General features: G+C 38.7%; 1 protein-coding gene across 1 annotated transcript in view; it reads right to left on the bottom strand.

The window, feature by feature from the left end:
* LOC138616609 (cadherin-22) overlaps nt 1-13,397 on the bottom strand; it is a 148,267-nt gene that overhangs the window by 50,235 nt on the left and 84,635 nt on the right. The window contains exon 4 of the mRNA XM_069691046.1: nt 8,033-8,327. Coding sequence (XP_069547147.1) covers nt 8,033-8,327 — 295 coding nt within the window. The remainder of the gene's footprint in view (nt 1-8,032; nt 8,328-13,397) is intronic.

The following is a 13,397-nucleotide window of genomic DNA, read 5'->3' as shown; positions in this document are numbered from 1 at the left end:
GCTCTCTTCGCTCCCATTCCTGTCAGTCTCTACACCTCACTTTTTAAGAGGCACCGGTCTACTACATGTCTTTTGCAGGATCACATCAGCCCGTGTTGTCTTTGTTAGGAACTGGCTACTCGTCATGATATCATTAAACTCTGTGACAGTTGGAATCAAAAAGCTTCTTTTGAAGTAAATATTTGGCCAAGCAAGCAAGAAACAAAAACATTAAAATGATCATTAAAATGCAGCGTGCTGTGGCATTTACTGAGATGCATGTCTTGAAATATGGAGAAATGGCAGAACGCCTCAGACAATGACAGATGAAAGTGCAGGGAATTGTCCAAAAGCATATCTCTGTTTTTTAATAGCCTTTGTCGATTTCTCCAACCAGACTTTATATATTAAATTGTTTGTTTGATAGAGAATAGGATAAATGTCAATTTAAGGCAGCTGTGATGCTACTTTAAACTTGACTTGCGTCTTTTTGTTTTCAGTAATTCTACACGACATCAGTTTGTGTCCTTAGAAGATAAAAGCGGAGGATAGTGGTCAGCTTAAAGTCTGTTATCAGACTGCTATTTGCCTGCCTGTTGTTCTGTGGACACTGCGACTTGTCAGTCAGTGTCACCTGAGTTTAGAGGCTACGACACAGACGTCATGTCGCGCCACATCTCTGCCACTCAAAGGTCCTAAGGTCCTCTCTAATGGAACAACATCAATCACAGGATTATCTGCATGGAAAACTTTTCACCCATGTTGTGATTTCACCACTAGGAGCAGCACTCTTATAGCCACATTTTCGAACAACCTTTGAGTGGAAGATGAAGATAGCTGAATGACTGAATGGTTTCATATCAAACAAACTGTGCTACTTTGTTAGTCAGCTCACATATAGGCAGGGGAAAAAAACAGAGTTGCGAATTTCTTAGTATGCATGTTGTAACACGGTGTAATACTGATTTAAAATGGGAAAAGGCCTGTATTTATTACTTCAATATTAGCTGGGCGTGTGGAGCATAAGCATTAGCTTGGGGTGCCACTGCCAATAATGTCTCCTCAGAATATGTGCTAGATCTAACAGCTCATTCCATGCACTGCTTCACTGTAGGAGATACAAAACTATACAAATGTGCAGTATTGTCAAAGACTAGCAGCAAACCAGTTTCACATTATTTGAGCTTCTAGGTTTTTAAAAGTTTTGAGGCCTGGCTCAAAGCTATATAAATATTTAAACACTTACTATGACTGGGGAACCAAAAGAGAACGGAGATGGATTCAATTCAAATATTAATGATGAGGCTTTCCAAAACATAAACATTAGCTCAACACGCCATCCTATGCAAGTGACCTGGTATCAACATATGAGCTGTAAAAGCTGATATAGATGAATGTATTCTCAGTCCAAAATCTGTTTATCACATTTATTGGATCTATTAAATGCACACTGCTTGAAGCAACATCAACATGGGAGAGTTATTTTCCTATCTATGTTATATTCTACAGTCACGCTTACTTAAAACAGTGGTGTAACAACACATTTCTATAAACACTTACAGATATAAATGCTGAAGATCAATATGTGGCTACTCAAGGTTAAAAGACACTAATAATAGATATCATTTTCATCATATAAATATTTGATCACTCTCTATGAAGTGGGTTTTGTAATCTTGAGTGCACCATTTTAAAGTCAAATTTCCCCTCACTCAATCACATCTCAAGCATCTGTAAGTCCTGTTAATTACAGTTGTAAAACTACCAAAACAAACTCTAACTAAATCATATAATCAAGAAAACTTAATTCCTTCCAGACTCAGATTTTACAATTTTCAATATCAACAACTTTAAAAAAATAAATAAAAAACAGAGCAAATTAAATTAAATTAAAAAAAATAAGGCATTTTTTATGAAACAAAATAAGAAATTCTCAAAGTAAATCATGATTTCCGAGTTCTACACCAACTTATTTTGAACAGAAGACAACAGCTCTAATTTCAAATGTTCTGTATTTCACTAATAAACAAGCCAACATACCCAATTTATGAATGACACAACATGTATTCTCAACTGCACAACCACAACAAGACATGATAGCTTTCCATTTCAAAATAAAAACAGAACTCAACATAGATTTGCGGAAATTGTGAATACGGCAACAGTCCTGCTTCTCTCGAAGCCCTACAAAGACCCTGACTTGCATGGACGTATTATTATTCACTTTACTGACATTAATAACACAGATAAATAAGTTATCTTCACTCAAAGCAAAATCAGCCTTTATGCAGATGAAGCATTGCTCTGTCTAGAAACTCCTTTCTTGTTACACAGTGGTGTAGTGGTGTACCTGTTTGCAAGTGCACCACTACCTGCGAAACTAAACATAATGTAGTTATACTGTCAGCTATACGATGGAATTCATAACCTCTACATTTTGGTTCCATTCTTAAATAAAGAGATTGACAGTTTTGGGGGAAAAAAAACATTTACATACTGTAAAATGACAATGATTTGAGGTGCAAATTCCTATTTACTGCTCACTATTGTCGATTATATAGTGAGAAATGAATAATTAAACAAGGGCGATTTCAGACACAGCTCAGGAAATCTCTGAGCCATAATAAACAGTTCCAGTATGGACCATTCAACACAATGTCATTCTAACATTGTGTTTTTTGTATTTCTTAAACATAAAATATATAATGTGTTATTCAGTGAAGTTTAGAGTTGCCAGCGGGCAGATTTATTTTTTTCTAATCATTGGACAGAGCCACTGTTTCCTCTGTTACCACTCATCTATACCCTAATATTTAGTATACAAACATGATTAGTTTTATCCCACCAACATCACAATAGTATATATACTATTAATATAACTTTAATAATTGTCTATGAATTATTTTGTACCTACTACTAACATTTATGGTGTGTTATTTAAAATGACAAAAGCCAAACCCTTCTCACATTTAAAGTTGTCATATTTAAATCTTATTTTTGTAACTTAACCCATTTTGTAAAGTTAAGTACACTCAATGAATGTTACTCGGACTTTCAGGATGACAGAGGGCCGTTTGCCAAAAACGTATTCGATGAAATTTATAATGGAATGATGAATGTTTTAATGGACAGACCTGTAGATCTAACACTACCTTGCAAATGGACATGGGGCAACATTAGCTTTTAACATTTGCAGCTGATTTACATTAATAATGGGTCTATTATTTATTCAGGAAATACAGAGAAGGATGAGCCATGAAGAGAAAGATGAATTGCTGGGTAGTAAGTGAGCATCCATTAATCAAATAGACCTATAATGGACAAGTTTTGATTTCAGAGTACAATACATCTGTAGCTCCTTTAAGCCAAAATAACATACCAATACCAATACAAGGCAACTGTAACTGCATTGTGCTCGTATCAAATAAAACAGTTTTGTTTTTTTCCACAATACAGTATGCCCACATACGCATGGAGTGCATATGCAATTTTCAGCGAACCAAAATAAACAGTTTTAGCCTAATGTTAAAGACAGCTGAAGAGTTTGGAGCCATACCAAAACTTGCTGAGTTCAAACAGTTCAGATATTTAATTCAACCCTTTCCTTCCTAAAAATGTAATGTTTTTTTTATGTACACAAATCTGGGTATTTTGGGGCTGCATTTTTACAAAAGTGAAGAATGTGTGCAACTTTTCTTCTTAAAAGGTTTTAATATTTTGAGGAGGGCCATTACATTCACAGACTAATAGTGGTGAGCAATTACTGCTGTCTGAGCCGAGTTCAATACTACTGATCTATGTGCATCTCAAAATTCAGGGTAAGGGACAACGCATTCACTGTCATTAGTGCTTAGCGCCGACAAAGAGAGGAAGGTAAACAAAAGGGATATGGAGGATTCATTGCTTCAATGCACCACCGTGTGAGTAAAATGTTGGCATCTTTTCACGGAGGCAATGTGTTTCTCTGACTGAGCAACAGCCTTACCCATTCATCTCCTCTATCTGATGATGACACATTCACTGGGAGTGAGGCATGAAAACAACTGGCAGGGTGGCCAGTCCAACACACAAAGGCCAATGGACAACCTGCAAACTAAGACCCCAGTTAGTTTTGCTTAAGTTTGAACCAAGGGCCTTCTTGCTGTGTGGCTAAACACTGACCCGCTGTAATATTATTCAGTTTAGTCCTTTGCTGAATGTGCTGAAAAAGTATTGTAGTAGTTGAAAACTTTTGAAGTTCCACACTAACACTGTTGAGATTCATCAAAAATATGAATTCATTATTTTTTTAATTTTTAGAATTACAAAATATGCCCTACTGTTGTTGATGATAAGTGAGCCAGCAAACACATTTATCATTGAAGTTATTCACCTCCAGATGACACAGTTTCCTAAGTCTGCTTCAACGAAACCAAAAGTTACAGACTTTGGAATCTGACATAGAAACTGAATGTATGTTTTGGCTGTAATTATTACACATACAGACTAAGCAACATTTTCTAGTGAGCTTCGTGGTTGTGTTTTTTTTTTTTTGGTTGTGTTCAGTCTAGGATGTCCTCTACCTAGACACTGTATAAATCCATCGTTCACAGTCTTTATAATTATGAGTCAGAGGACACAGCTATGGTTCTGCAGAGTGGCACCATCCTTTGTCCCAACAATAAGACATGTATGGTTCTCTGAGCAACATTCAATCACCCATGCCCTGCAAATTTGATTTAAGACTGCAATTTCATTAGCCACACATTTTTCACAGGACAACACACAGCTCAGGTCCTCATACTTCATTAATTTTGCCCCTCCCATTATTTACCATATATTCTCCTTAACCAATCCTGAAAAACAAACGGACATTGTACAAAAGGTGTATTTTTGGTAAAGAAAAAGAAAATGCTGAGCAGGCAGACCTACAAGCAGGCAAGACTGACAGACAGACAGACAGGAAATGTTTTTAAAAGGGTAGAAAGAGAGAGGCAGGACTGGAGGCTGTAAGGCTATGACAAAGACGGGCAGTGGGAGACATGACAGGAGTGATAAGTAAAGATGAATACGCCTCAGGCAACTGACTGCTGATTACTTTCTTACTGTTATGGCCTCACGTGTGCCAAGGCGATCTGACGATATGGTTGGCTGTAAAACAGCACAGTGAGCACATCACCACTGTGGCTAATGCTCCCAACCTGCTTCCATCAAGGCATAAAACTCAACCCTGCTTCACATCACAGGAGCTTCGTTCAAATTTCAGAAAAAATGCTGATTCTGACCAAGTTTGGAGTGTATACTGTGTTCAAACAAGAACAAGGCTGAATGAAGTACACAGCAGATGTCAGCACGCTTTTAAAATATCCATAAGTCAGTAAATCAAAAATAAGCTAACACAAAAAAACAGGAGCTACAAAAGATCAAGGGTCAAGTCCCAGACTGAAGAAATTATTCGATCTTTAGAAAAACATTGTTTTAAAGCAATAAGGTCAGCCTTTGAAAATATTCTTCATAAATCTGATGAAAAGACTAAAAACACCTGTTCCTCTTTCAATACTATCTGACCTACTCTGGCTCCAATTCTCAAACCCATGTTCATCTGTTTCTAAAAAGGATCTTTCACAACAGATAACAAAAATATAGAGACATTTCTAAACGAAATACGTACCTTTGTTGGGGATAGTTTTTAGCCATAGATTATTACAAATGTGGCGTGCTACTGAATGTTTACAGCAGCAGGAAAGTGTACAAGGATTTGACAAAAAAATAAATGGTAAAACTTCACTTATGGGTGTATGAATTATCAAGGATTTATGCATGAAATCCTGCATGAATTAAGCATTACTTCATGCATTATTACCTCATGAAATCATCAGGAAGTAACACGAGTTCAACGTCTTTCATTCATGATGTCATGCATGAACAACACAGTAATTAAAATATTAACTCAGGTGAGTACATCGTCAATGATTAATGAAAATGTTGGGCCACTGAACCTCAGCTGCAAAGAGCCCATAATTTATTAAGCATTCGTAACTCATGAGTTTATCATGAAGTGGTGAACCATTTGATCTTTACTATCTGTTACTTCCTGATGACTTATGAAGTATTAATGCATGAAGTAATGCTTAAATCATAAGGAATTCATGCATTAATTCATGATAATTTGTGTAGCCTTTCCATAAAGTGTAACCAAATAAACAAAACATGTTTACCATAATTAAGGAATATGTAACCTATTGCAGTGGCGTGGCTCATTGATGTGTCTGTAATAAGCTATATAAAGCTGTGGTTGTTATCAGGGTCAGTTCCTGTTAGTTTGTAATTTGCTGACAGTAAGAAAAAGATAAAAGGGCAAGCCTAATAAGAAAAGAGATTCCCCAGCTGTTTGACTTATTCTTAAAAGAGGGAATTGTGCAGCAAAAGCCCATGAGCTCCTGAGTGACATGTGACAGTCAGGCAAGTCTGTCCAGCATCTTTTTTTTGCCCTCTCTTTTCACTCCCTTTTGTTATCGTCATTGTGCTTGTGACCTTATCACCGACATGCCAAAAAAAAAAAAAAAAAAAATGCTGCTGGTCTCAGTTGATGTTCAACAGGAGAACAGCAGAAAGAAAGGAAACAGGGACATGGGCAGCAGAATGCTTGACTAAGCAGTAGATTACCTCATTAGGAGTAGTGCTCCACAACGATGTTTAAAACATGAACTGCACACTCATTTAGTGCGTAATTTGACTGAGGTGCGACAGGGTTGAACAAGGGGTAGCAGCAGAGGTGGAGGGGTCATGATCATTAAGATTACATGAACTAACATTAACTAAGCGTGGCTTCTATGACTCCATCTCTCTCTTCCTTGAGGAGATAATAGCTCTCTTATGCTTTCTAAGGTTTTGCATCGTTTTCTAAAACTATGCATTATTTCCATTTACTTTATACCTCCCCTGTTTTTGCTACCTTTCACTTGCTCTTTCCCTCACTTTCTCTGCCCTTCTCTCTCACTCCTCACACACGCACGCACGCACGCACACACGCACGCACACACACACACACACGCCATTCAGTTTCAGAGAGCACTGTAGGCAGAAATGCCCATGGTTTGGATCATGCTGAGGAAGCAGGAATTAATTCCAATCAGGCTTGAACAGGGAAGAGCCATTGCATTTTGCACCACTCCTGGAGTCACTCAAACAAGGAGCACCCCCATCTCTACTGCATATGCATGAACACACACATATACCAGCATCACACATAACATTCTGAGCATATGTGCCATTGTGATAGCGCTTGGCAGCCAAACAGAATTTTGTTTATTAAACATCAGCTGTGTCTTTGACATTAATACCATGCTAATGAAGCCCCTGACACACTCATTCACCTGTCTTTTCCATTTTGCTGAGGATTTTAAGCTGCCATGGGGTGCCACTAATACTGTTGCACACAATAAAAACACGTTTGTCAAGATTAAAAGCATTGTGCTGTCATTGTCAAAAGCCTCGCTGGAAATGTGGTTGCACCCTCGCTATTATCTACTCCTCTGAAGCACCACTCTTATGCTCCTCTTACTCCATTATCCCCCCCCCCACTTCTTTATTTGCTCCCTAACAGTGTGTCAGAACACAGCCACAAAGCCTCATCTGGAAGTAATGCAATTTGTCTGCCTCCCTCTTGTTTTTTATATGACTGCACCGTCTCATTCATTTTCCTTCTCATTCCAACCGAGAGGTCACAGCTCCATGTCACTATCCGGCTTCCCGCTATCCAAAGTGAATTCAGTGACTCCAAACCTCTTTTCATCAAACATTTCTATCTAATATGTCGGCTTTTTCATATTTCCATTTCTAATATAGGGAGAATTTTAGCATACTGCTTGTCTTGGCACTTTCCAGCTTCCCTCGAGCCCAGGACAAAGCACTATGTTACAGACCTGACTTATGCATCATGAAAATATCTGGAATATATGTGGTAATTCTGAGCAGTATCGGCCCCTTTGGGCCATCCAGAGCTGGAAGCATTAAAACAGCTACCCAGATGGCCCCTTTCTAACTGCACCAGCTACATGTTTCTTCAGCTTACCTATTGGTGACAGCTCCGCCACGCTGCCGATGTAGGGACCTTCCAAGAATTTGGGCTCACTGTCGTTGATGTCCTGGACCTTGATGACAAACTCTGACTCTGGTTCCAGAGGGTCGTTGGAAAGCCGGTCCCGGGCCTGAGCACGGAGGGTGTAAAACGCCTTCTCCTCTCGGTCCAGTCTTTCTGTGGCATGTATGTCTCCTGTCAGCTCATCGATGATGAAGATGGAACCTGCCCCTTCTCCGGAAATCGTGTACTTGATGTTGCCCTCACCTTCGTCAGAGTCTGTATGGATCTGTAAAATGATGCAGAGTAAATATAAGGACAGTGAGTTCATACAATAAGATACCTCATACATGTATATATGGTTAATTTCATTACATTGGTGAAATCAACTCAATAGTAACCCAAACAATTATGTTATTGTAAAACTTAGAATCTACAATATTGTTCAAATGTACAGTAATGCTGTCCATATTATGTTGTTTGTCAAGTTATTGAGGAAAAAGTTATTTTCAAGTTGCAGAGCTGTTCACTGACTGAATTTATATAATTTCATTGCTTTCTCCAAAACATCTGCTTGTAGCACAAAAGCATGATTTATGCTTTGTGGCTATGCTTAGGTACCTACAGCCCTTGGCAAAAGGCTTGGACATTTTTTTTTTGTTGACCAAGGAGGTTGGCCAGATACTGAAAAAGTCAACAGTTACTTGAAGCACAAAAAAGGTCACACGTGTAATCACAACCAAGGTCTCTCCCAAACCAAAATGCTTTTATTACCTAAACATAACAAAACCGAGCACGAGTCATGATTATGGTGTGTTTGTAGATACTCAATGTTTCTTTAATACTTCATGGTTCTGAGATTAAAATGTAATATAATCAACTTTGCACCCTCAGTATTTTCCCTTTATCAGACATTGCTTTGCAAGAACTGCAGTAATGTATTCCGATTAATATCAAGTACTATTTGAAGGAGTATAATTGAAGGCAGGCTAGAACAAAACTTTCTACATTCTTATGATCATTTTGACAGACAACATGAGCTGTCAGTGAACCCCACATGACAACTGCCCACAGCACTGACTGTGAGGGGGTCAAAGTCATCAACTCAGAGCCAGTGGACAGAGAGATCAGGGCTGATCAAATCGAACTGTGAATAAACCCAGACAGGGATTACAGTCCTATTTGGCCGCATGGCAGAAATTCCATACTTCAGTCAGGCTTGATTTGAGATTATTATGTCACACAATTTGCAACACATTTTCTACTTGATTCCAACCACTGAGAACAATTACAGTTTGTGTAATTGGTGACTCTCAAAAAAATGACATTTTGTCATTAACCATGAAAAAAATGTATTTGCATATTTCTTCCATCACTTCCCATATCTTATGCCCCAATGGTGAATGCAGTTTAAGGTCTTTCCCCAGCTCCCTACAGACCAGCCATCATCGTTGACGTGAAAAAAAGAGTCTACAGATCTAGTGATGATTTACACCTTTTCTGCACATTGTGCCCTTCACAGGACGTGACGCCCAAATTAGGGAATCAAAGTCATTTCAAAGATTGTTGAAGGTAGAGGCATAGAGGTGCTGGGGCTGAAAAGTGAACTTAAAAGAGCCCTTATAAATCAGAGCTATGCTTCCCCCTAATGTGATTAGAAGACATTCCAGAGGTAGCAAAAAGGAGCAGCATTGGTCCCCCATCCAAACCTCCCCTTTGGCTCTTTAGTGAGCATTAGACCTGCTCGCTTTCTCACACTCTCACACACACACACACACACACACACACACACACACACACACACACACACACACACACACACACACACACACACACACACACACACACACACACACACACACGCACACTCACCTTCTATCTGAAATTATAATTCAGAGCTGTCTATGCAGTGTAACTGTGGTTCAATCTACTGAGCAGACCAGGGGAGAGGGGTAATCGCCCCGGCCTCCCTGGTTAATATTTTATAAAGGCTTAATTAAATACGGGCTTCTATCATCCTTCCGGGGATTTTCATTAAGTATTTGTCGTAAAACCACAGAATAATGCAAGCCATGTGCCTTGATATTGCCTCCCTCATCCATTTTCTCCTCCCTTTTTATCTGTCTTTTTTTGCCTTTTCTCAACACTCTAAATCATCCTGAAGACAAATACATGAAGAGCCAGAGAAAATATACTGCAGAATACTTTTGTGGTATCAATATTTCAGTAATAATAAAAAAAATTGTTTCATTGGTCCAGACTGTGAGAGCAATAAAAGTGCTCTTTTAACACTGGATATGTTTCCCCCAGACACGGTCTCACTCTTACTCTCTCTGTATGTCCAAGTTAGATTCTGCAGACAAATGTGTGTGAAATGTTGTCATCATGTGTTATTTCAATTGCACAAATGCTGGCACCATGCATGCAAGCTCCTACCTACTGTACATGTGCGCATAAGGCCACACACAGCTACTTACTGTGCATGCTTGCACAGAAATACACACACATTCATACAGTGAGTTCATCATTCTGCTGGGGTGATGCTATTTCTCCCCCTTCAGGCTTCCCATACCCATCCTTCTGTCAGTCTATCCTCACTGGAGTGATTCAAGTTGGCATCTAGACACACACACACACACACACACACACACACACACACACACACACACACACACACACACACACACACACACACACACACACACACACACACACACACACACACACACACACACACACACACACACACACACACAGCGCTTAGCTAAGTTGTTCTGTGAAAACTAAAGGTCAGAGCCAGGATGTCACTCGCTTAGCAAAAAATAACCAGGAGTGCAAAACGTGCCCAACAAATTTATGTGAGAAGTAGATAGAGAAGACAAAATCTCCAGCACCGCTGAGCATAAACAAAAGTCACAGCTGCTTTACTGGTGAAATCATTGATGCATTTCTTTGAGCTTTTTATGTTTTAGATCATCCAGCTGGGATTTTGTTTTGGGCTCAATGTGTACGATTTCCATTGGCCAGATCAGTGGTATTGAAAAGGGTAAACACTGAAAGCAGACACAGGAGACCCACATTAACACCAAATATTTGAAATCAATAATCTACACAAAATCTGCCTTTTGATGATGAAAGAGTCTCCCCAAAGAAAAGTGATTATAAAAAGTAGAGAAAACAGCTGTTTTGATAAGCTTGACTTTAGTAACAAACACCCGATTCTAGTCATGACCCATTTTCACAATAGGGAAAAAGGATCAAAATACCCACAGGAACTCAGGAAGCTCCACTCCAGTAGCATAATTTGCAGTACACAACTAACACAACTATGAGAGTTTGGTCTATACTGAGCACAGACAGCAGAGGAGTAGATTAAGCTGCATAACATGCAAGGTTTGCAGCCTGAGATTCTTCAATTGGCTTTGTGGCACTTCTTCCCACAGTAAAAATGAGTCATCATGGGAATCCATTGGGCTAAATTCAAGCTGGCCACTGCTGCTGGTCCCAGTCTATGAAGAAACTACTAACATTTAAGAAGCACCTTTCAGGAAAGCAGGAAAGGCATTTTTACTCTGGAATGAAGTGCTACTTTTTCATGAAAGTGGATATAATGTTTTCATATTTAAAGGCGGGGGCACACATTTCTTACAGGTATATGAAGTAGTGTTTTTAAATCTTGGTCAGTAGCCTACAGTCCTTCAACAACACACAAATCGGTGTTGTTGCAGTCGGATAGTTTTCATTTAATTTCTTATCTTACTGTACTTACTTAAATTCTATGTGAAACTGAAAACTGATAGGAACCAACACATGTTGAGAAAGCTTTGGATCCACTAACTTCATATATCACTATGTCAACCCTGTTTTTTTTTTTTAAAACTTCCTCAGGGAGATCTAGGAGAGTTGCAAGGGAGGCAAGGAGGGAGAGAGGTGAGGCAAAAATATATACTGCATAATGCTGTCGGACGTGGTTGAGGTATCAACTAACAGTAACCCATAGAGCCACATTCATCATACTTCCTGTTTACATCTTTGAAAACATTATGTGGACTCGAGCAACAGTTCCAAGAAGTAAGGTAAGACAAAGAACAATGATTTTGAACAATTCTTTTTACATAATACAATATACTGCTTTGTTCTGTATATTTTTAAGGGGCGATGATTACAGTGACCAATAACTCTTTGGAAAAATAGTAACATACAATAAATAACTGATCATTTATCTCTAGCTTATAGTTGGAACTTACTTTAAAAAGTGTGAATTTGTCACTGCAGCTAAACAGTTATTATGATTCAGTGGCTGACTTTAAGTTCAACTTGATGCAAGTAGTAGTCAGCCATGCCTTAAGGTTTACAGTGGAGGGCTGTAGGGTGACTCAGGGGAGAGTGAGGTTGTTGATGCCCTGTCAAAATCACCTTTAGGTCATAACAAAGTGTCTAGCTGTCACTATAGGCTAACCTAGTGAAGGGGATGACATATGACTCACATGCAGTGACGGAAAGTTCGCCGGTCAGCTCTTTTAAGTTTGTACATTAGGTATGTAAAAAGTATGTTCAAGCACAAACTCGTACTAAAATAATATACAGAATCTAGTGGTTGATGAAAAAATGGGGTATTGAAAGATAGTTTTTTTTTTTTTTAACCTATTACAGAACAGAACAGACTAGAATAGAATAGACTAGAATAGAATAGACTAGAATAGAATAGAATAGAATAGAATAGAATAGAATAGAATAGAATAGAATAGAATAGAATAGAATAGCAGTATTTTACATTTGCAGTAGAGATAGCAGAATGTGGGCAGCACTGAATCTTTCGTTTATTGAGGGTTTCAAAGTGGGAGCAAATTGGCTGTCTTATATTTAAGTCTGTGTAATCAGGAGTGGACCTGCCACATTTCACTGCAACTTGTCAAGCTCTCTGATCTTAACAACTTCAAAGTGTTAACAAGGTGACTGTATCAGAGACAGCTTAAGTGGAAGACAGCTATGGGGTGGAAAGGTACAGACCATGGGAGACAAGAGACAAGGCCAGAGATGAGAGGGAAGAGTAACTGGCAACATAGCCGAGTGGCAAGAAAGATAAAAAAGTCAGAATAAGAACTCAAAATGAAGCTGGTCATGGTGGTGACCATGACAAGCTTAGAGAGAGAAAAAAACACATGCTGGAAAACATAACATTGTCTAAGAGTTTACTTTCAAAATAATCTCAAAATTTGACAAAGCTGAGGAAACAAAAGGCTTTCTTGTCCTCCGAAAACTGGAAATATAGTTCCACAGTGTCTCTTTTTTTCTTCCTCTTTGATGACAGCCGTGTGATGTTTGAAATGGACACAGCTTTGACTTGCTTGGATCATTA

The sequence above is a fragment of the Brachyistius frenatus genome, unplaced genomic scaffold (genome assembly GCF_029030835.1).
Source record: "Brachyistius frenatus isolate BFR_SWC_R1_liver_20210118 unplaced genomic scaffold, ASM2903083v1 Contig_10, whole genome shotgun sequence".
Taxonomy (NCBI): domain Eukaryota; kingdom Metazoa; phylum Chordata; class Actinopteri; family Embiotocidae; genus Brachyistius; species Brachyistius frenatus.
The sequence above is the reverse complement of the archived record's forward strand: the minus strand, read 5'-3'. Positions and strand labels throughout refer to the sequence as shown.